At 34.2% G+C, this 25,533-nt stretch overlaps 1 protein-coding gene across 4 annotated transcripts in view; it reads left to right on the top strand.

The window, feature by feature from the left end:
• The window catches only part of mxt (Eukaryotic translation initiation factor mextil), a 446,323-nt gene that overhangs the window by 280,422 nt on the left and 140,368 nt on the right, over positions 1-25,533 (top strand). For all 4 annotated transcript variants that reach the window (XM_090397619.1, XM_090397617.1, XM_090397616.1 and 1 more), the window contains one exon: positions 11,128-11,184. In XM_090397619.1, coding sequence (XP_090253745.1) covers positions 11,128-11,184 — 57 coding nt within the window. The remainder of the gene's footprint in view (positions 1-11,127; positions 11,185-25,533) is intronic.

Genomic DNA, 25,533 nt, shown 5'->3' with positions numbered 1-25,533 from the left:
ATCACACAATGTTTTATATACACCAGGGTATTTGAGTTGATGATGACAAGGTTTTGGGTGACTTATTAAGTTATCCAAAAAAATGTTAGCCTTGCTTACACATTGCATCAAGTCTGGTTACTTCAAATTTCAAGATACTATATACAACAAAATCATGGACTGGCTATGGGTAATCCTTTATCCCCTATACTAGCAAATATTTACTTAGAGGATTTTAAAACCAAGACAATCTCTTCCTTTATTTTAACACCTAAAGTTTGGAAACGCTATGTAGATGATGTCTTCATTATTTTGAACCATGGACATAATTCCTTTATAGTTTTCCTCGAACATCTCAATAGCCAACATCAAAGTATCAAGTTTACTGCCGAGCTTGAAACGGATAATTCCCTGCCTTTTCTTGATGTCAAACTGACACGCTCCTCTGGTAAACTCAAAATATCGATGTATAGAAAGCCAACGCATGCCAACAGATATCTGCATAGTCAGTCCCATCACTTTCCTCCTCATAAGCTTGGAATAATTTCTGCCTTGGGACATAGAGCCCATTCTCTTCTGGATGACCCAAATGAACTTCTTACAGAAATAAACCATCTTAAAACTTCTTTCAAAGTTAATGGATATTCCAAGAGAATCATTGAAAAATTCCTTCTTAATCCTCCTAGACATCACTCAGAAGAAACAAATAGATTCAAAGGCAATATTTCTATTCCTTACATAAGTACAGTTTCACATTAATTAGCAAAAGTTCTAAGAAAATACAATATCAGAACCTTGTTCACTCCACTTCCAAAAATCCGTTTCTTAATAAGCCAATCAAATACCCTGGTGTATATAAAATATTGTGTGATTGTGATATTCCTTATTTTGGGCAGACAGACAAATCTGTCGAATTGCGTATGGAAGAACACATGAGGGACATTACTTACACGAGACAGCGAGCCAGTGCATTATCAAGTCATATCCTTTTCTCGGCTAATCCTAATGATGAAAGCCAAAGTCACAAAGTCTTCTGGGAAAAATCTACTAACATCTTCCGTTGCAATGATGAACTAGAGAGAAAAATCGTAGAATCGCAGAATCATCTTCAATCCTGTTCATCTAAATAATAACTTGAGCTACAACCTCCCAGATAGTCATTCAGCTGTAATCATGTACTGGCGTTCACGAGATGCTACCAGCACGTACTTTCCCAACAATACCACAAACGAAAGAACAGCTTTAAATACAACCACAACATTTTAATGTTAATTATGTATAGAGACTCTCTATGATGTTCTTAGTTTATTTAAGCTTCAGTGTTTTTTCTTTTTTCTTTCTTTTATAATGTCACCTGATGAAGGCTGTTACAAGCCGAAACTAGTAGTGTTTTAATATTAAAACCTTTTTACTTAAGTTGATAAAATAAAGCTACTTGACAAAGATTATATAAAAAAAGTCTAATGGTCTTATGAATAATTGTCAAGAAAAAATTCAACATAATGAACAGGATCAACGAGATCACCAAACAAAAGGTATGCAATCTCGAAGGTTTAAAATGCAATAAAGCTAGGTATTTAAACCATCTGACTTTTTTAAAAAGATGTAGAGACAATAGCGTGATCCCAAAATTTCTTCATTTGAAACAATATTATAAAACTAGACAAGCCAACTTGATTTACCAACGAACTTCGTATGCTCTTCTTAGAGAAAGAATTTGTCACACGAGATTCATGCTTAGCAAAATAGACTTACAGTGCTATAATTTATTCACAGATATCTCTAATAATCTTGACGCTGAGACATGGCAATATTAGACAATATGATTAGCAACAGTTTTACCAAAACATTTAATCACAGCAAAAAGACACAAATTGATAAATTCAATGTACTGTATGATAATCATAGTAACTGCAAACTATCTCTACCAGATAACCAAGTGATAATTAACCTATCTAAACACGTTTTAAGTAAACCTGAGATATCTATCCTCAAAAAAGGATTCAATTTTGCTTTAAACCCACTGTCATTCCTAAAATAGAGTTCATCTGCAACTTAGAAAAAGCCTTCTCATTACTACTACTTCCAATAGCTAATGACTTACGATTAAAAAGCAGCATAATGCTTTCAGCTCAGTCAAGATCTCCTAACACCAACTCTAACCAAATGGAAAGAAGAATGCTTCTCAAATTAAGGAATAATAAAGATATCATCATACTCAAAGCCGACGAAGGTAATAATACAGTTATATTAAATACTAAAGATTATGAAGAAAAAATTAAAAATCTGTTATCTGACAGGTCTGTATATGAAGTTCTCAGTAGAGATCCTACCACAAAAAACCATAATGACACCAATGAATTATTACGTGGAATGAATAACTGGCCTGTAGAAATTATAAAAAAACTAAAATCAATGCACCCACTAACTCCAAGATTGTATGGCCTTCCAAAAATTCATAAAGAAGGTATACCATTATGTCCAATAGTTGATGGAATCTATTCTCCCACTTACAAACTGTCCAAGTATCTTGCGAAGATTTTACAACAACACATTCATGTCTCGGATACTTATATTAAAAACTCAAAACATTTTATAGATAAAATAAAAAACATCCCTATTTTTGAAGAGGATATACTAGCAAGCCTAGACATTACATCTCTGTTTACTAACATTCCAGTGGTTCAAGTCATCAACATCTTAGACAACTTGTTCCCAAGAAACATCACTACTTTGTTCAATCACTGTTTAACTTCTGTTTTATTTGGCAAAAAACGATCTACAAACAACTTACTGAATTAGCTATGGGTAGCCCCCTCTCACCTCCTTGTGCTGACTTATTCATGGAAGATCTAGAGAAAAAAATCTTAACCCAGATCATTCCAAAACCGAAAATTTGGTACAGATATGTAGATGACATCTTTATCATTTGGGATCATACGAAAGAAGAACTAATGAATTACCTCAACCAAATCAATAGCTTCCACAATACCATCAAATTAACATTAGAAATGGAAAAAGATAAAAAAACTGCCATTCCTTGACATTTTAATAAAGAAACAAACCAATAATAGTATCAACCTATCTGTATACAGAAAACCTACAAATACTGGACGTTACCTCCATTTCAACTCAGCTCATCACATAGCTCAGAAACTTAGCATTATCCATAGTCTCAAGAAAAGAGCTATACAGTATACGACAGACAAGGATGACCTACTAACGGAATTAACCACAATATCCAGAGAACTTTCTTTAAATGGTTACCCAAAAAGACTCTATAACAAGATTCTTTTTACTGATATACCACATCGACAATGTGATGATGTCCAATACATCAGTACAATTACGATTCCTTTTGTCAGCAACCTTTCCAAAAAATTAACTAACCTTTTAAAACCACATAAGATCAGAGTGGCATTCAAACTAATCAACACTATTCGGAAATTTTTAAGATCACTGAAAGATCCTCACCCATTCTACAAGTACTCTGGAGTATATAATATACCTTGCTCATGTGGTATTAGTTACGTAGGTCAGACCTCTAGAAGCTCTGAAACGAGAAAGAAAAAACACATAGGATATGTCAGAAATAACAGACAAGACATTTCAGGCCTTTCATGCCACTTTACCTCTACTAACCATTGAGTGGGATAAAAGCCTTATGCCATACATAGAAGATAACTACCATTCAAGAACCTTTAAAGAAGCAGCTACAGTCGCCCGTAAAACTGAAAACCTAAACAAGAACCAAGGTCAATTTTACCAGAAATTTTGAAAACTTTTATCAGATCATTAAACACCAAAGAAATGAACTTTCATAACAATTACGTCATGAGCCATAACGAATAAATCACGTTAACGAGACACGCACATTGTCACGCACAATACCAATTTTTTGTATGAATTAGAACCATCAGTTATAACCTAGTCTGTAACCTTCATTTTAGCTTACTAGTTTGTATTCCCTGAGGATGCCAATAGAAAAATTGGCAAAACATGTAGGAGGATAAAATAAAGCTACTTGACAAAGATTATATAAAAAAAGTGTAATAGCCTTTTTACTTAAATCTCGGTTCTAGTCATTCAATTATTTAAAAAAAAAATATATATATATATATATATATATATATATATATATATATGTATATATTATGCAGAGTTTGGTAGATGGTAGAAAAGGTGATATGATCGAGACATTTAAACTGTTGAGAGGTAGTTACAGGGTTGAAACTGGGAAGTTCTTTTGTTTGATGGACGAAGGAGCAAGGACAAGGGGCTATCTTGGAAGTTCCGAAAGGACGTTATGAGCAATAGGCTAAGGAGTGGTTTCTTTGCATGGAGGGTGCTTGAAAAACATGGAATTAATTTGCCTGATAGAGTGGCTAGAGCACAAACAGTTAGTGAGTTCAAGGAGTGGTATGATAGACTTTGTGCTTTCTAGGCTGGGCCTCCATGGAGTTGCTGAATTATCATCATAATAATAATACAATAAAAACACAACTAGAAAGGCTCAGTTAAAACAGCATTCAGTCTCTCTTTTTTGAGAGAGAGAGAAATTCATGAAGATTCGAGCCTTTTTTAAGAATTTGTGTATAAGTGCCATGAAATGGCAGGTGAACCAGTGTATGTCCTAGAGAAAAAAATTTAACTGCATAGAATATCTAATGTCATTTAAGAATAGTCATTAAAAAATTCCGGTAAGAGTGTGTGAAGGCATTGGAGGAAATGAGGTAAAGGTTACCAGCAAGAAGGGGGGGGGGGAGAAATAAAAAAAAATAATGCATCGCTAAGCATGAGAGATGCAACACTGAGAGAATATACTTTTACTGTTCAGGTGGAAAGTGACATCATCAATGTCTGCAGATGTAAATTAGAATCTGTAAGAGTATATACTTACATAATTAAAACTGGGTTTTGTGTTTTGATGCTAGAGAATTTTTGAGTAATATGATTCATATTCAATTGTACTTAATTAAACAAAGATTCTGGTGGTAAGGGTTATGTGTTGGCTATTCATAGCTGTAATTTTTAATGAAATTACAATGTAGACTAATATTAACTACAATAAATTATTAAAATTTCCAGTATTTCAGAAAAATCAAATTGCCATCATCAGTGTGCATGCAGGCATTACTGAGTAATGATACTGAAACATGGCAATCAAAAGTAAGCCTAAAGTCCTTGGTTGTTGGGCTGAAGTGGGATTTGGTTAGTTTCTTAAGGTGGAAGATGATTCGAGTAATAGTTTCTTGTATTTATATCTGCTGCAGTTGAAGTAGAGTGGCCATCTTCCAGTGTATCCTGTAGCAGGTGTCGAAAGCTTGGTCCTGATAGCTGTGAGATGGAAACAGATAAAGCCTTATGTTCAGTGATTCTGATGTTGCTGTCCTGCCTGTTTGGCCATAGTAGGATAGTTTTCAACTGCAAGGACCCTGATAAGTCACACCACCCTCTCCTTCTGACAGTATTATATGGGCACCTACGTGGAGTCGAAAGACTCATTGTGGAAGACCCAACCTATCCACACAATCTATCATCAACTCTCCATCCTCTCCATCAACATACCTCTCCATACCTCTCCATCAACTCGTTAACAGACAAAGCACTCACAACTAACTCTGGCAACCCATTACACTCATTCACAACTCTCCAGGAAAAAAAAAAAAAAAAAGATTCATGAAGTAGTTGGTAGGATAGGATAAAGAGGACTTCCCATTGCTTTATGTTCAAATTGCTGATATAATTTATCTTAAATACTAAAATTACTGGAATGGATAAGTCTAAAAGGAAAATCTTGTTTTTTTTCCCTCCCTATATCATTAATAGTATCTGTAAAAGAAACATTAGTGAAAAGAGATACTGTATCTAAGCTAATCATAATATCTGAAGGACCTAAATAATCAGTGGTTTCTTATTATTTGACTTACTGCCCCCTTTTCCAAAAAAAATATATTCATGAGGCCACTACCACCCAATACCCGAAATCCAGAGTTCTTAATATGTGAAGCAGATTTTCCAGTGAAGGTAGATAATAACCTAGACAGGTGATTGGAAACTTTCATCATCATCATCATCATGCATATCAATGATTTAGGCCTAGTGGCCTGTTCCGACCTTAGAAGTCATCGTTGAATCTTTTAAGAGGAAGTCCTGGTTTTTTTTTTCCTAATAGCTTGTACTTTAAGTTTTTTTTTTTTTTTTTTTGGTAATCTTTCTATTTTCATTCTTTGAGCATGTTCCATCCATTTATGTTTATTTTTAAAATTTTTTTCTATTACTGATTCTTGGTTTAATTCTTTCATAATTTCTTCATTTCTTTTGTGATCAAATAGGTATACCTTGCAGTTTTTTTCTCATAAACTTCATTTCTGCTGTTATTAATCTTTGTTTGTCTTTTTGTTTTGTTGTCCAGATTTCACTTCCCTACAATAAGACTGGTAGGGCTAATGTATTGTATACTTTTAGTCTAGTTTGTTTTTGAACTAGGTTTGGTTTAAATATAGAGTTAATTACACCTGTTATTTTTAAATATTTTGCAATTTTTACATTTATATCTTTTTCATTTTCATATGTGATCATACATCCTAGGTATGATCACCTGTTCTAAGATCTTGTTATCTATTATTATCTTACTTCTTGCTGGATCTTGTCCTTTAAAGGCCATAGTTTTTTATTTTTCTGTTGATCTTTGACTATCTCATTTAGATCTAAAATAGCTTTCTGTAGGTTATCTTCAGAATTTGTAATTATTATTTGGTCGTCGGCAAAAAGAAGAGTGTTTAAGTTCGCAGTAGGATAAAGTTTAATACCTTGATGGAAATTTTTATTTCATTTTATTATTATTTCATTTAGGTAAATATTAAAAAGAGTTGCTGAGAGGGGGGGACATCCCTGTCTGACCCCTTGGTTTATCTCTCTCGTATATGATAGCTCATGATTTAATCTCATTTGTATTTGATTATTTTCATATATACTTGTGATACCTTTTAGGATATTATTTGGTATTTGTCTTTCTTTTAATATGTTAAATAACATGCTTCTTTTAACTTTGTCAAATGCTTTTTCAAAGTCAATAAAAGCATTATGTGTTTCTAAATTGTATTCTCTTCTTTTCCCTATTATTAATTTTAGGCAAAAGGCCGGGTCTGTACATGATCATCCTTTCCTAAATCCATTCTGTACTTCTAAAATAAAGTTTTCGGAATATTTCATTAGTTTGCTATTTAAAATTCTGCTATATATTTTGTAACAGGAATTTAGTATACTTATACTTCTATAGTTTTTAGGGTCATCTCTACCACCTTTTTTAAAGATAGGAATCACAATTACTTTTTTCCATTCTATTGGGGGGGGGGGTTACCAGTTGAATAAATTTTATTTAGAAATAGGAGTCTTTCTATGAATCTTGTTCCTGCATATTTATATAGTTCTGAACCTAGCTTATCTTCTCCAGGTGATTTTCTGTTCAGGCTGATTTCTAATTCTTCTTTAGTTATTTCTTTTTCATTTTCATTAAATGTTTGCCAGTTGTCTTTTTTAAAATATTTATCTGTCTGCAATTCTGTGTAGAAATTTAGAAATTCTTCTAATTTTAATTCGGTGTTTAATTTTAAACACCGAATTAAAATTAAAGAAAACATTAATTTTATGTTTTCTTTAGTATCTGCATTTAAGTGTTTCAAAATCTTATATGCATTGGGTTTTATTTTATATAAATCATGTTCTAAATCAGAAACAAATTTGTTCCATGATTCTCTATATCTTTTTTCTTCTTCTAATCTTTTACTGCTTAACCATTTATGATAGGCTTCTTTTTTCATTTTGATTATTTCTTTGATTGTATCATCCCATATCTTCAGTTTTTTCCTTTTATTGAATTTTTTGGTCTTTCCTAAGCTTTCATTTGCTGCTGCATTTAGTATCGTTTTTATATTAAGCCATTCTGTTTCTATTTCTTCATTTTGTTTTATTTTATCTAGATATTGGTTAATTCTTTGTTCATATATAGCCTTTGTATATTTGTGTCATTTAATAATCTAGTTTTAAAACAAATTTTAAAGAAAATTTAAAACAAATGTTTTAAATTTTCTTTCCGTTCTTGTTACTTGTAGCCATTTAGGTGGTAATATCTTAATTTTATTTTAACGAGGAATTGGTCACTGCTTATTTCATATCCTCTGTGAACTCTAACATCTAACGAAAACTTTGATGTCTTTTCATTTAAGATAAAATAATCTAATATTGATTTCATCCTCTTGATGCCCAAGTATATTTATGTATGTCTTTATGTTTATAGAAAGAATTCATTATTTTTAGATTATTATAAACTACAAAGTCGATCAATTTTTTACCATTCCTGTTTAGAGTATGCTCTCCGTATATTCGTATATTATTATTAATTTTCATGTTTCCAGTTCTTGCATTTAAGTCTCCTGCTAAAATTACATAATCATTTTTATTTATTTTATTATATATATTTTATAGCTGATTATAAAATTCAATATTATCCTGTTCTCTTCCTTCTGGGGCATATAAACCAATTATTGTTAAATAACCTCTATCTATTTTTATTCTAGCTTCAATTATTCTTTCATTCCATAATTTATAATGTTTTAACTGTTTTAAAAGGGTGTTATGAATCCAAATCATGACTCCTGCTTGTGCTCTTTGGTCTCTGTCAACTCCACTGTATATGACATTAAAATTTTCAGTTCTCATAGTTCCTTTTAATTTCTTTTTTGTTTCAGTGATTACTGCTATTTTAAAATTTCTTTCATTTAATATTTGGTCTAATTCTATTTCTTTATGTGCTATTCCTCTTACATTCTAGTTTGCCTATATGTATTATATTTTGTCGTTTCCATTTTCGTTTTATCTTTTCCATTCCAAGGTCGTTTTCCATAGATTCATTCCGATTACCTTTTTCTGTCAGCTTAAAAGTAGAATTATGTTCTCCATGTCAGGTGACTAGCCTGACGATAGAATAGTTCAGTGGTTGGGCTGCTACCTTAAGGCTTCTGAACTAGCCTTCTTCCTTTATGTGCTATTCCTCTTACATTCCAGTTTGCTATATGTATTATATTTTGTCGTTTCCATTTTTGTTTTATCTTTTTCATTCCAGGGTCGTTTTCCATTGATTCATTCCAATTACCTTTTTCTCTCAGCTTAAAAGTAGAATTATGTTCTCCATGTCAGTTGACTATCCTGACGATGGAATAGTTCAGTGGTAGGGCTGCTACCTTAAGGCTTCTGAACTAGCCTTCTTTCAAATTTAAACCCATAAAATATTGAAGGGGAAAGAGTAGATTATAGTGGAATAGAGTAGAATTATAGTAAAGGTTTATAGAGGGGACATAGTTGTAAGGCCAGAAATGGAAAGACCCCATGGCCCTCGAGTACTCTAAGAGAGTTGGCTGATAAGGCCTTATAGGAAAGATTAAAGTGAGTGAATCTTCCTCAAAGTAGAAGAAGAAGAGGGATCCAGCTCGGGGTCCATTCGAGTGCCACTTCCCTTACAATCAAGATGATGGCCCTATTGGTCCACGAGTCCTTATTCAGTATATTCGGACCACTCCACCATACATACATACACACGCACGCACACACACACACACATGGTGGGCTTCCCTATCCTCCACCCAGGGGATGTGCTCTCTAGGGGTAACAGGGTCCTCCCGAGAGTTAGAAACTTTATATTTGGGAATTAATTTCCATGTTTTAAAATGCTTCTATAAAATTTGCATTGTAATTGTGTTCCATTGTCACTGTGGTGAAGATGCCTTCAATACTAAGGCAAATAATTTTACAACATTAAAAACGTTTTCACGTAAGCCCCCCCCTCGTATCTCTAATTTTATACAATTATCACAACTTAGGTACCTATTCTTAGATAAAGTTCAAAACTTTAATTGGGTACTGGAATCTTAAAATGAAGTAAAGAAAGCTGATGATATGATCTCTTCAGACACTTTGTCTCCTATTAATAGTTAGGTATGTCTTTGTTTCTGGGATTGCGTATTGCTGATTATATGGTTGCAGAACTAATATCATCTATTTCACTTTATATTTAATGTAAAAGGCTGAGTATGTGTTTAGTAGATTTTTGAATTTGAAATAAAAAGAAGCTTGCAAATAATATTGACATGAATATTGAAATAAGAAACCCAGATTGTTTGATTTAAAAACAATATTAATATATTGTTAACTCACAGAAAAATAAATTTTATTATTAAAAATATAAAACATGAAATGGAATGGCATAAAATTAGGTAGGAATTTATGACAAAAATAAAATTTAAAATATCCAATTTGCTTTAGTATGGAAACTGTGTTTAGACTTGATCCATCTTTGGAAAGAAAGATTAAACGTGGAGCGTACTATATGGCATTAATGGTGGTTTTATAACAAGGAAGGTATGATGTTATCTAATTATAAACAGGAAAACAGAATGTGCTCTGTCAGTCTAAAGATACTTGTCATTTAGAGTTACTGTAGTTTCAGAATGCAATAATTAATTTAAACTAATATCAGTTATTTGAGCTTCAGCTATTAGAGCAGTGTGTTTGAGAAAAGCTTCATGTGCAGACACTTCTGTTGAATTGTTGATCATCTGTGTCAATTCAAAAAAAAAAAAAGAAATAGAAATAGTATTAACACCTTGACAGGCAGTATCATTATTTGGTAATATCAGTGCATCAAGTTGATGTCATAATTTTTAATAAGAAATTTTAATAAGCATTGTACTAAACTTTAACACAAAAAGCCATGCTCCTGTTATAGTGTTGTTGTTATCTGTCTTGTGCAATTATTTTTTCATTATTATTTCTTCTTCTTCTTATTATTTTTTTGGCATCATTTATATTGAAGTGATAGAAACGTAGTAATTGGATTGCTGTTGGTGGAGAATACTTTGTCAGTGAATGTCTTTAAAACCAGGTATGATAGGTACTGTGTGAATAATTGGACTTTAAACCCATATAATTATGATAACAGGAAACAAAAATTATTCCTTTTCAGAATGTGATAATTTTCAAAGGGAAAACACAATTCCTGAATGTCATATTACATTTTAGGGTATGTTTGTTGAATGGGATTAAAGAGCTTATTTTATCTTAATTGTAATTATTAATTATATTTATTTTCAGACTGCAAAATTAGTTCTAGAAGAATTTTTTGCAGGACAGGCAGAATTGCTAGAAAAGGTAAAAATAAAGTTCATCAGTATAAACTTGCACATTAAGATATTTAGATATTTAATTTGATTTGCATTTACAACATTTGTGTGATATAGATGTGATAAAATATTATTTTCCAAAATGTTTCTGGTATACAGTGGTTACTTCCAAATTGTTCTGTTATTTCTTAGGTCTGTTGTAATTTGTTCAGATATGGTACCTGTGTCTTATAAGAAGTCTTTACCCCATTATTTTTGCTGCTTCTCCATAACTGTCTGAGGGCACCAGCACATTCTTCAGTTATACAGACCCTGTCTTCAAATCCTATCTCTATGATTCAAGGAATCTATAATGCTTTTCAGTTGAAGATAAGTAACTCAAATGGAGATGGCAGGGTTTTTCATCCCAGAATATTTGCAATTAGACATAATATACTGGCCATGTAGCTGTAGTTGGTTTGGTTATAATTATAACTAAACCATGCCATACACTTCCGTTTTTGCTTTAAATAGCTGGTTTTGTTAATTCTTCATTTCTGTCTGTCTTAAGTATTAGTAATCTGAAGTTTCTTTCTGATATCTTTAATTTTAATGTATTTGCTGTTTAAGACAGCTGCTGACCCTGTTAATTGTCTTTAGAACTTTGATATCAACGGAATGCAATTTTTGACTAACTTTTGTTTCTAATTTAATTGTTGGAAATACTGTTAAATTATAGCAGGTTTTTTTTTGGTTGGGTAGGAAACTAAACCCTAACTAGTAAACACTGATGTAGTTTCACTAATACATAATATATTTATGTATTTAATAATTACCAGAGGACTCCAGGAAATCAAGGACTCATCAAAGCTGGTCACATATCACCCACATCAGCTGTCATACTGTTTCCTTGAATAAATTCATACCTATACTCATTACCTCAAAGGCAAGCAATTCCAATTATATACTCCTCTATAAGATAAAAATCTATTGCCATCCCTTTTGTGACTACATTTTTATTAAATTTCATGCATGCCATCTTGTTATATCCTCACCCTCTGTAAAATGAAAAATGCCATCACCATCAATTTCCTGATATGTACCCTCAAGGGAGGGGATGTTCAGGCTACTATGACAGCATTGCATGAATGAGTTTATATTATTAATAATCTTCTATCAGAAATTTTCTTCCAAATTAGTCTTTTACTTGTCAGCAGGCCCAGCATTGCCATATCTAACTGTTTCTGAATGAACCAATCCACCTAGACCTTGGTCTTTCTCTAGGTCTTTTTCCTGCCTTCTTAGCATCAAACACCTATTTTGCTAACTTTTCCTCCCCCAATCATACCACCATAGATTAGCCCTGCTCATACATATTCTTGAATGCAAACAATGTCAAGTTCCTTTGTAATGCCTTCATTTTTGATATGATTCTGTCATTGATACCATCTGTTCAATCCCATTATTTTTCTTTAAACTCTCATATCTGTGGTATCTAATCTTTGATCAAGTGCTTTATTTCTAACCCATCTCTCAGATTATTATTACTATTATGATTCAGACCTCCATGGGATCAAAAGACGCATTGTAGGAAACCCATCCTAGAAAACACACTATCATACCACTTCTTGAACTCACTGACCATCCATGCTCTCACCACTCTATCAGGTAATGCATTCCATGGTTCAAACATCCTCCATGCAAAGAAACCACTTCTCACCCACTTGCTCACAGCTTCCTTTTGTAACTTACAGGGATGGCCCTTGTCCTCACTCCTTCCCCCTGTTCGACCAAGCAAAAGAACTCCCCAGTGTCAATTCTGTTACTACCACTCAACAGTTTAAAAGTCTCAATCATATCACCTCTCCTCCTCCTATCTCTACCAAGCTCTGCAGTCTACATTTCCTTAGCCTATCTTCATAACTAACATTGCACAGTCCAGCTACCATCTTTATTATCTGCCTCTGCACACTTAGAGAACAATAGTCCAAGTGTGGTCTGATCATGGCTTTATACAATGGAATGACAACTCTTTTATCTCTGCAGGTCAATGTCCTTTTCAGTACTGCAGCAATCCTCTGGGTTACCTTCACTACCTTTGCAATATGTTCCCTGAATTTCAGATTTCTATTAATCATAATCCCCAGATCCCTTGATTCACTACTTCCTCCAGTACAGTTTCTCCAACAGAGCATGCAGTTTCCCATCGATGTATCTAAACTACAAACTTTACATTTTGCTGCATTAAACCCATATCCCTATTCATTTGCCCACCTGTCCAGTTTATTCAAATCCTATTACAGGGCTACCACATCTGAACTATTATTAATAACCCTTCCCAGCTTCACATCATTTGCAACACTTGAATATTACCCTGAAATCCATCTACAATGTCATTAATATAAAGGATAAACAATACAGGTCCCAGTACTGAGACCTGTGAGACCTCACTTGTAACCTTACCTTCTTCCTCTTTAATATTGCCCCCCCCCCTCCCCTACAGAACTCTCTGATACCTATCAGATAATCAATCCTGAATCCAGTTCACTAACTTGACATCTAAACCCATGTGCTGCAACTTAAATATCAGCTTATCACGTGGTATCCTGTCAGATGCCTTTGTAAAATCCAAAAACATGTGAGAGAATATGCCTTTCCCCTCATCTTATCAGTCGCTCTTGTCACAATAGGCAGTCATATTACTAAAGCAAAAATGCCCCTTAATAAATCCATGTTGATTTTCACAGATAACATTACCTTCATCTGCCCAACGCTGTATATGGTCCTTCACTAATTTCTCCAAGATCTTAACAATTTTGATGAAACACAAACTGGTCTATAATTTGACACTTCCAGTCTGCTACATTATGGAATGGTACTATCTTATCCTCCTTCCACCCCTTGGGTACCTTTTCCTTAGCCAGACTTTCATTGAAAAGCTAGGTCCGGCTGCCAGTTCTTTAGCACATTCTCTCAAAACCCATAGCAAAATTCCATCCAGTCCCACTGCTTTATTGGCATCCAGACTACTCAGTATTTGAAACACAATCTCCTCTTGCACTTCTAAACCTCAAACCTGCCCTATCCCTCTAGTATTAAAACCTACTTCTCCAGGATGAAATTCTGCAATAAAGTGTTCATTGAACAACTCCACTATGTCCTTTGCATCAATCACTCTATTCTCATTTTTATCCAACTATATATTCTTCTACAATCATTTCTCCTCCTACTGGCCACATAGCTAAAAAATTTCCTAGGATTCTGTTTAGATCCCAGGGCCAATCTCTTCTCATATTCCAGTTTTGCCTTCCTTACCATATTAGTCACTCTCCTGGCCTGAGGCTTATATTCTTCATGCATCTGCTCTCCACCTCTCTTCTTATATCTTTTCCATAACTTCTTTTTAACTGCCGTTCCTGTTGATATTGTTAGTCATACACCAAATTGTGTTCTCTTCTTCACTTATGGTATACAGCTTACTATTGCTGCTAATAAATATTTGTTAACAATTTTCCCAAGCACTAATGATGTCTTGCCCTTCCAATTCCTCCCTCCATGGAACTGTCCGAAGTTCACCTGTCTTATAATCCACATCTATTTCTTTCTCTTTGCTACTCCTACATGTCTGTTCAAGTCAAAACCACACGGTCACTCTCTCCAACTGGGGGGAGAGACGCCATCTCAATATAATCATCTCTTCTGATGCTACGACCAAATCCCAAGCTCTTGAACCTCGCGTTCCTTCTTCTACATGTTGCCTAAGAAATTTGTCCTGCAATAATTCTAGAAATCCATTCCCTTATTACTACATGCAGTTTCTTCTTCCTAGTTTATACTACTATAGTTAAAATCTCCCATAACAATCATTCTTCTTGCACTTGCTTAAACATCTCCTGTTCCTCACCCTCTATGCTCTCTTGCTTGTAGCAACACCCCACTAAATATCCTGTTTTTCCCACCTCTACTTCACACAATATGCTTTCAAAACCATTAGTATCCTTGCCTTCCAAATCCTCCACTCAGAGAGGACATAAGTCACATGTCATCACTTATCATAAGCAGTACCCCACCACTTCATTTTCCATTCCTATCCCGTCAAAAAATGCTGTACCCTGCTACTTCTATTCCTGTTAATATATCATCTTCCATCGACCATGTCCAAAGATTATTTCCAATAATCTTTGGACATTGGTGGTGCTGATGCTATCAGCACCAATTCATCTCATTCATTCTGGATGCTCCTGGCATTAGTATAAAGAATGAAAATGTCACCGTGTCTATATCTATCATTATCCCCTCCAGACTCCACTGGACTCAGCATTATCCGATGTATTCCCTCTTCTTCCAAGCACCTATTCCCATGAGAGGCCATCTCAGCCTACCATTCACCTGATAATTCTAGTTTCCCTGTATTGAGACAATGAATCATTCAGAGAACTCCAGATGCCTACATCCTTCTTCATTCAAATGCAAGTGGTCTCTCAAGTTCCTTTCTGCACTCAAATGCCCTACAAGCCTTTCTTTTGACACATTCTGGCTATCATACTGTTCATTATTAATGCCCTTCTCCTCGGCTCGTCATTATCATACTTGGGCAACACACACTATCTTCCCTCTCTCAGTCTTCTTCCATACAACCTCAAGCATGAAAACCTCAGATCTCTTACCACCCTTCCACCCTGCTTAATTACCATAGCCACACTTTCTATTGTTCCTCCAGGCAAACATTTCTCAGGCATCCTGAGAAATGTTTCAGGCACCACAGATCATCGCATCTCTCATGCAGCACTGTTAAGGTCTGTTATACTAATCTTCAGCTCACAAAGTTCTTCCCATTTCCTACATTTTCCACATATATGTACTCCTCGATCTCTCAGCTGCCACATATCCAGCTGTCAGAATGCATACATGCCACAGAATCCTGTAGTATGCTATGCAAAATATAGTCCTTAAATGGGGGAGGACTTGGTGACAAGCCATTAGTAAATTGAGCTGCAGCTACCACCACCATTCAAATATTGCACGAAGAACCAAGTACTAAGAACTACTGCAACTATACTAAAGATTTTATATTTTTAAGTAGAATATCCCCAACTGGAAATTACTTTACGTTGTGTTATTTAAAGTAGAAAACTCGAATGAAAATAATGAAAAGTTATCGTTTTCTTCTCTGCTAACTCTGAACATGTCCAACATCACCTTACCCTCTTAGTAAGAATAAACTAACAGCAAAACAAAATATAAACAACAACAACTACTAAAGGATACTTATATCAAACTGAAAAAAAATCACAATCTGTGACAAAAAGCAACACTATATGTTGATTAAAAACACTTCTTTTTAACACAGCTCAAATCTACTGCCACGTTCTCTTGCAACTCTACATAACTTTAAACTGGTTTGAACATGTCCTGTATGTGGCTAGTTTAGTGTTTTGGCTAATTTTTTTCTCTTATTCCATATAAAGTTATTCAACTGGGTTCCAAGCACACTGGCTTTGCTCTCTATGTCTCTTTCCAAACTTAATTTGCCATTTTCATTAAAAACTATGCCTGAATAGCTGAAATATTTTACATGTTCTATAGGCAGCTCTCCATCCAGAATACAGTTGAAGTTTTCAATGTTCTTGCCTGTTTTCATAGTTTTGGTATTTATATTGCTGATTTCCATGTCAAATTTGTTATTACAGCTATTATTCAGTTTAGAGAATCTTGTAGACCTGCACAGGATGTATTTAGGAGTACAACATCATCTGCATAAAGCAAAAAGCTAAGTGTGAGATCTCCAAGTTTAATATCAGATTAAATGCCACTTTATTTCATAATGTGATCCATATAGATGATGAATAAGAGTGGAGATAATGCACATCCCTGTCTTACACCTGATTTTACATCAAACCACTCCTTGTATTTCCTTCAATTCTAACTGCTGACTTACAACTTAAATATAGACTACACTCTGTATAATGTTCCATTTACCCTATATAATTGTAGTGTTTTGAAAAGCTTTTCTCTGGGCGTCCTGTCGTATGCCTTTTATAGATCTACAAAACTTAAGTATCCTTGTCATATTCCCACAATTTCTCAACTATTTGTCTTCAAGTGAAAATCTGATAATAACAACCTCTGTTGTCATTATCAGTCAACACTGCAAAACTTTTATACCTCCATATTTGAAATTTCTGATAGAATGTCATCTACTCCAGCTACCTTTCCACATTTCAAGCTTTTGACAGTTTTTTCCATCTCGAATTTTAATATGTTCTCCTCTTGGCATTTCTCTTGACAACCTCTGTTTGGCCTGAACCTAGATTGTTCTTCTCCAAACATGTCTTTCACAATTTTTCTCACCTTCTTTAAAGTATGTTTGTATAAATATTACATGGAACACTTAGTAAAGAAATTTCTCTGTAATTCTCACATTCAGTTTTAATCTGCTTTTTACAGATAGGAACTCTACTCTGATCATCTGGAATTCAACTTTCTGACCAAGCCCTCTGAATTATGCAGTGTCGACACTGCAAAACTTTTATATCTCCATATTTGAGCATTTCTGGTAGAATATCATCTACTCCAGCTACCTTTCAAACTTTTGACAGGTATTTTCTACCTCAAGTATTGATATGTACTCCTTTTGGCATTTCTCTTGAATATTTTCTACTACTGTAGTATCACTGCTTGTTTCATTTAATAGTCTTTCATATTAATTACTTCATACATCTGGGATATCCTGATCTTCAATTTTCGTGTCTCCTTTTATCATCTGATTCCTTTTACAGTACTCTTTTCTCCATGTCTAAACTTTTTCAATAGCCTCCAGAAAACTTTGCCACCTTCCTGATTCCCATGACTTATGTTTAGCTTCTCTTACACATAAAATAGCTCCCTTACATTTTGTTCTGTAGAACTGTATTTGCAAGAACTTTTGGTATGTTTATTTTTTTCCTGGACTGCTGCTTTAACTTTTGGATGCTATTGAAAAAATTTAGACATGGAGGAAACAGTACTATAAAAGGAATTAGATGATAAAAGAATTACTCGATGTTTTCTTCAGAGTTTGCCTCTGAGACTCCAAAGTTTGGTTTTTGTTTTCAAACAAGAACCATTTTCTTTCTTTCAAGGTTACGTGGTGGTCAGCATTTATTGTGTAGAATTTATGGAGATAAAACCACACGTGTTGGAGCAATTATTTTACTTACAATTAAGAAAATAACACTCAACATTTTGTCCTCTATATTAAGATCATCTTCATGAAAACATGTATGAACAAGGCACAAACTACATGACACTGTACATAATTATGCTAAATCTAATTGTTAACAATTAGCACTAGCCTCACCTCTAGCAAGAAAAAATAAATAAATAATAAAATAACAAACATTTTTGGAATAAATATAATAATATACAGAGAATAATAATAATAAACTATGGTGAACTACACCAAATGCATCTTCACAGCCTCTTATCTTAGGATTTTTCTGTAGGGTTCTGCCATTGTTCTGAATTATATAAGTTGATGGAATAGGATTCTTGGAATTACATCCATCATTCTTGTTGAGATTTAGATGAAGAATCAGCATATCATAAGCATCCTTGAATTTTCTTTCCAACCAGGTTTTGGTGCAGTGTAGGGTCTTAGTAGTTCTCCAGTTAATTCTGTTACAGGTTCAGAGTGCACTGTCTGACATCGTTTAAGAAATAATAGACTTAGTTATTACTAAGGTATACAAAGGCATTGTTATTATCGTTCTTAATTGGACTGCTTAACTGAAAAAATTAACCAATTGGTATCCGACCACAACACATGCCAGTTAATTAACAGTTCTACAAACCACATCATAAAGAAAACAATAGACTTAATTAACCAGAGGAAACAATTAGAACACTGTTACTGACATGCTCTCAGAATTTATGGTCTGCCAAAAATACACAAAACAAATGAACCACTATGATCAGTAGTTGAATGGATCGACAGCCCCAATTATTACTTAGCCAAGAAACTGATAGCTACCCTCAAGGAATTGGTAGGTCATTATCCATCCTGGATAAAAAAATATACAACACTTTATAAACAAAATTAAAAAATCATACTCAACAACAAAGATTTATTAGTCAGCTTTGACGTAACTGCCCTATTCACAGATGTCCCAACGAGTGACACAATTCTTCTCATACAGAACAAATTTCTGCCTGATATCACATACTTTGCCATGGTATTTTGTGTGGCAAAATAATTTCTACTTGCAAAATGAGGGCATGGCCATAGGCTCACCAATTTCTCCTCCTATAGCTAACCATTACATGGAAAACTTTGTGCAACGAGCTCTAGATTCAGCAATTCTAAAGTGCAAAGTCTGGCTCTGATGTGTTCTCCATTTGGCCCCTTGGCTGCCAAATATTATATACATTCGTAAGCCACCTAAACAAACAACACAAGTCTAACTAATATACCATCAAAAGTGGAAACAATAATGCTCTTCCTTTTCTAGACATGCTTGTCACACATCGTCCTTCATGCTGTCTGTCCTTCACGGTCTGCCCCAAACCTATACACACAGGCCAATACATACACAAAGATTCGTACCACCCATCAGACACAAAAACTAGGGATCATCATCATCCTCAGACATAGCTCCCAAACAATTTGCTCCAATGAGCATGCACTGAAAAAGGAATATTAAATTATTAGCCAAACCTTTTAAAAAAAGAGTATTTAGGCTTAGGTACTGGTGTACATTCATGCTACACATTAATGGAATAATAACAGCACAGAGAAATAATTAAAATAGGTTTAATTGTTTCAATATTTCATCTCATTTGCAGAGCCTTCTTCAGTATACAATATTGAAATTGTAATAACACACAAAAAACAATAACTGTAAGAAATGAGATTAGAATAAATTAAAACAAAAATCCTATGAGAGGCACCTTCTATAGATACTGCGAGCTAGCCTTGGATGTTGGGTGGGAGGCCTAAGAATAAAGTTTCCCAAATTTTGGGAAGTTTAACACAACTGTATTTATTAAGATTAGGCTGATTTTTTTTATGTCTGCTATAGAGTCTAAAAAGAGTCTTTCAGGTTTGTATTTGCTGTGATAGAGCATGATGGTTTTTTCCATCTGAAAATGACCTTTTATCTTTGCACTGCTTTCAAACCTCATTTGAAGTTGGCTTTCCTTCCCTGCTCTCCTAAGGATCCACTTCTTACCTCTCTCTATTCTAGGTGTTTACAAAGTTTCTTCTACTTGTAACTTATCATATTATATAGTCAGACTAGGAGATCTGCTAGCATCTGCCTAGAAGAACACAAAAAATATATCTGCTACTACAGCTATGGTCAGTCAAACCTAGCAGACCATGTCTTTGGATACCGTGCACAGAATCAGATGGAAGAAAACACCATGCACCATGCATCACAGCAAATACAAACTTTAAAGACTTTTTAGAATCTATAGCTGACTTAAAAATCCAGCCTAATCTTAATAAATATAGTTGTATTAAATTTAAGCTAGTATTAACAGTTAACAAAGCAGTTAGATGTAGCATATTTAATGCAGCTTGTATCTTGCTCATATGTTCCTGATGATGATGATGATGACCTTAATTTAGAGGTGAGATGTCAATCTAAAATCTCCATAAATTGGAAGAACCATAGATAAAAATTCCATCTATTCGCATACTGAATGACCATTTCAGAAGTTGTAGGCCTCTATCATATCACCCCCCTCTTTCTTCTGTTTGTTAATGTCTGCAGTCCTAGTATCATATTTAACACTCTCCTTTGCACTCTCCATTACTTCTGCATTATCTTGAAAACCAAGAGACCTGATCTGCACATAGTATTCCAGTTATCTATGCCTTGTAAAGAGGCAAAATGATCTTATCTGGACATGTCAGTGTTTGTTTCATCATTGCAGTTTTTCTCTGAATTGTATTTGCAATCTTTGCTATGTGGCACCCGAACTTCAACTTCCCATCTAATTTTTTATAACTTATTTTAATTTTAATGGCATTACAACACCAAACAAAACTAAATAAAAAGAAGCGTATTAACTGGCTTATATTTTGCTATATTTCAAACCATCATCTTCAGAGCTAAACAACATGTTGTTGTTATTATTATTATTATTATTATTCGTGACACCTCCAAGGAGTTCGAAGACTTATCGCTGGAGGACATCTACTGTATAACTATCTGTCTCCACCACTACCAAACCTCTACTACCAATCAACTACATCAACGCCATCTACTGCCCACATCACCACCACCACAACAAGTATTTTTTGTCTGTAAACTGCGTGTATTCTGAAGGGCCAATTTCTCTGTATGCAGGATGAAAAACCCAAGTTTCCAGTAGAAAAAAAACTGCTACCCCCCATATGTGATAGGCTAACTCACCTTCAGTTGAAAAAGTCCATATAAAGATTCCTCCTGTCACAACAGGAATCGAACTCAGGCCTTTTCCAATCGAAGGGCCAAATGTACCATCGTTCTTCCAATTGCGCTACGGAGGCACAATTACAGTTTACATTATTATTATTACGTGGATACCTCTAAGAGGTCGAAGGACTTAACTAGGGAGATATTCTACTCTGCAACTCCCTTACTTCTACACACAGTGCCATTACTGACAATCACCCCCACTTCCTTTGTCTTCAAATAACTTGTGGCCAATTTGTCTGTATTTGACATGAAAAACCTGAATCTCAAACAAACCCTACTACCCCCCATAAGAGATTAACTAACTCTCCTTGAATTGAAAAAGCCCATATAAAGATTGCTTTCATCACAACAAGAATTAAACTCAGGCCTTTCCAGTTGAAGAGTGCAATGTGCCATCATTTTTTCAGTTGCACTATGGAAGCACTTGTAACAGACATTTTTTCAAATTAAAATTGTAAGGGACAAAATATCAAAAGTCCTAATTTCTAACCTTTTAATGTTGAATAAAAAAAAAAAAAGCATTACAACTGAGTAGATTTTGATGCGTCTCCCAAATGTTTGGTAGATTAATGAAGCCATACTTACTAACATTTTGAGAATGCTTCATGACCATTGTGAACTCTAAAAATGGCCTTGCTGATAAGTAACAATTTTTATATAGCACATTGTTATACTTCCATCTAATCCTGTGTTGAAGGGATGCCCAAAAGTGTGGTCTGCTAGCCCTTGCCATAATGATGGTAGAAAATGCATTGTTTATGTCTTTAAGGCTGATATTAACAGATATCCAGTCTATCCATAGTAGTCACAGTCATAGGTATCTTTGCACACTCCAGGATATGCTAGAGGATGGAGTTTGTCCTTAGGAGAGCAGATCAAAGGTTAGTATTGATGTCACTTCCTTTACTAATGTATCACTAATGGACATTATTGATTTTATAAAGTCTGGCTTCCTCCCTGATAGTTTTGAATTATTCAAATTTATTATGTATACAGGTTACTTTACTTGGCAAGGAAAAATCTACAAGCAGATTAATGTTCTGCAATGGAGTCCCTCCCCTCTCCCTTTAGCTAACTTTTACATGGAACACTTTGAGAACATTACTATGGCTACTTTTAAACCCTGTGTGGTCACACTTCTTTGATGATTGATTCTTTTGTAACTTACCTTAACAAACAACATCCCAAAATTTACTTCACAGTAGAAAAAAAATCAAATAATCGCTTGCCTTTCCTTGACACATTATTCACTTGCCTTTCAGATAGTAAACTTTATTATCTTTTCCATTTATAGAAAGCCAACACACACAGAGAGAAAGATATCTAAATAGTTATTTAGATAGTAAACTAAATCTTTCAGATAGTAAACTTTATTATCTTTTCCATTTATAGAAAGCCAACACACACACAGAGAAAGATATCTAAATAGTTATTTAGATAGTAAACTAAATCTTTCAGATAGTAAACTTTATTATCTTTTCCATTTATAGAAAGCCAACACACACAAAGAAAGATATCTAAAAACACTTATTCTTAGAATTCTAAAAATACTTATAACAGAACCAGAGCTATTTATTCTAGTTCAGTCATTTCCCCAGAACTCAACTATCTTCGTCATACTTTCTTCACCAATGGCTACAGCTCCCACAAAATAGATAATATACTACATGCCCCCTGCCCCATGCACACAAGAACAAAACACAATTGTCTTTAACATATATCCAAGGTACATATGAAAAGATAGCCAAAGTACTAATAAAGTATAACCTTAACACCATATTCAAATCACATTTTTCATATTAGCAAAGCTGGGAGTAAGTATTGCGATCACAAAGCAGTAAATTCATTTTCTGATCGTACGATTTAGCATCTAAGATTTCAGTGGTATTGCCATTGTCAGCTTTGGTGATTACTATATTCTTATTACATGTTAGTGAATTCAGGGATTCTTATTATGTTTTAGTGAATTCAGAGCTTTCAATTCTGCTGATGAAATATTCAATTCTGATGGTTGGGCATCATAGATCACTTTGGCTATTTCAAAAGGTAGTCTGTTAGCTTCATTACTAGACAGATGACTTGTGCTTTTTTCAATCTGGTGTATGAAATCTAGATATGGAATACGTTTGGGTGAAATCACAAATTTATGACCTCTTGCTAGTACATTTAGCTCATCTTCAGTTAGAGGACAGCCAGATAAGCTAACAACCCATTTGTTAGCAGGTAATTTTGTTGTATTTTTCGTAGATCATTCTAGCAATGTTATGTATTTTTTTTTATCGGGACTTGTGATACATACTTTTTTCAAATGCTTTAGTGCCTGCATTTTTTTTGAAATATTAATACCCACATGTAGCAGGTCTTGATTTAATGTATTTGAGAGATCAGCTTCCAATTTTCTTGTTTTTGCGATATTTAATGCCAGTTCCTTTTTTGAAACTCGTAACTGATTTAGCAACAAAGAATGGCTAGTTTTTTTGATAAATTATATGAGCATCTGGCGATTTAATGATTTCCTTGAACTTAGCAAAAGTGGGAATTAGTTTATCGCATTTATGTTTCTTTAAAAATGAGATTCTGGCATGCAGATTACCCTGTTTCAATTGAAGCTTTACTAATAAGTTGCTCTTCTGTGCTGTCGAATCCTCGTGAAGGAATAAGATTTTTTTTATGTAGTGAAACTTGTGGATATCCATAACTATAACATGTATGCCACAGTAAATAACTTTTTATTATGTAAATATTTTGTCTGATGTATCATAAGACATCCAGTACAACTAATGAACAACAATAGGAATTGAAATCAAAAAATAGTAGTGTGCATGCTTAAATTGCAATCCCTCTATGTATACAGTCACATGCTCATGGACTGAAATTAAAATTACTTAAATTAAATATAGCAGATAAATTATTGAACACAGTTGAGGATAACAATTCCCCACAGGGGGGGTATATATATCTGTAAGTCTCCTGTCAAATCCTTCACAATACCATCATAAATCATCAAATTCCTGCCATGTACCCTAAAGGGGGTGTACAGGATATCATAGAACTGCATGAAAAATTCACATCATTACTAACTTATTGTTTATTGTAGTTTTATTAGTGTAGTTAGTGTACTAAAGTGTTTTATAACATAATCTATGTCGGGAAGTCGCCGCTAGAGGGATTCGTAATGTGTAGTGTTCGTGAAAGCTCCAGATAAGATAAGCGTTATTTTCAGTTATCATTGATAAATTTATTTAATATTGCGTAGTTTTGTTTGCCTTGCGTATCTTAGTGTGTCTGTTTGTGTGTTTTTGGTAATTATAATTGGATAAAATACGTTACTACTAATGGCTCCAATACGAAGGAAAATGGCGGCCAGTAATGATGGTTCGCCATCTTCTTTCAAGAACGGTAATGTAAAGGAGATGCTTCAGTGTACTATCTGCGAAATCTACGCTTTGCGGAGTGCGGTCAGAGTGTGGTTAAATGATAATAAAGGAGTGAATGTGTGTAGAAAATGTAGGGAGAATGAGGAATTGAAGTGTATTTTGGATCGTGAGAGTGATATTTTTGTCAAACTTCAGAATGAAGAAAATAGGGATATGACAAGAAACGGCGAGGTAGTACCTGAAAATTGTGAAAGTGTGAATGATAGTATTAATGGTTTTACAGAGAATAAAAAAGATGAGATAGATGCAATGAGTGAGATCACGTTGTTGAATGGTGTGATACAAAGGGCAAAACAGCAGCTAGAGCGTATGAGCAAAAGTCGACTGAATGAACCAACCAATAATATAAGATATGACAGGAAAAATAGGTGTTGTGAACATGAACAAAATGAAGGATAGAGTGCTGTATGGAGACTCGTTAGTACGAGGTGTGTTAGTAGAGGATTTGACAAAATCGTACCAACCTGGTGCAACCATAAAGGATGTAACTATTAGAGAGCAAAAGGAAAGGGTAAA

The sequence above is a fragment of the Typopeltis vanoorti genome, chromosome 9, assembly GCF_054136105.1.
Source record: "Typopeltis vanoorti isolate ZY-2024b chromosome 9, IOZ_Tvanoo_1.0, whole genome shotgun sequence".
NCBI lineage: Eukaryota > Metazoa > Arthropoda > Arachnida > Uropygi > Thelyphonidae > Typopeltis > Typopeltis vanoorti.
Note: the sequence above shows the minus strand (reverse complement) of the source record. Positions and strands in the feature narration are given on the sequence as shown.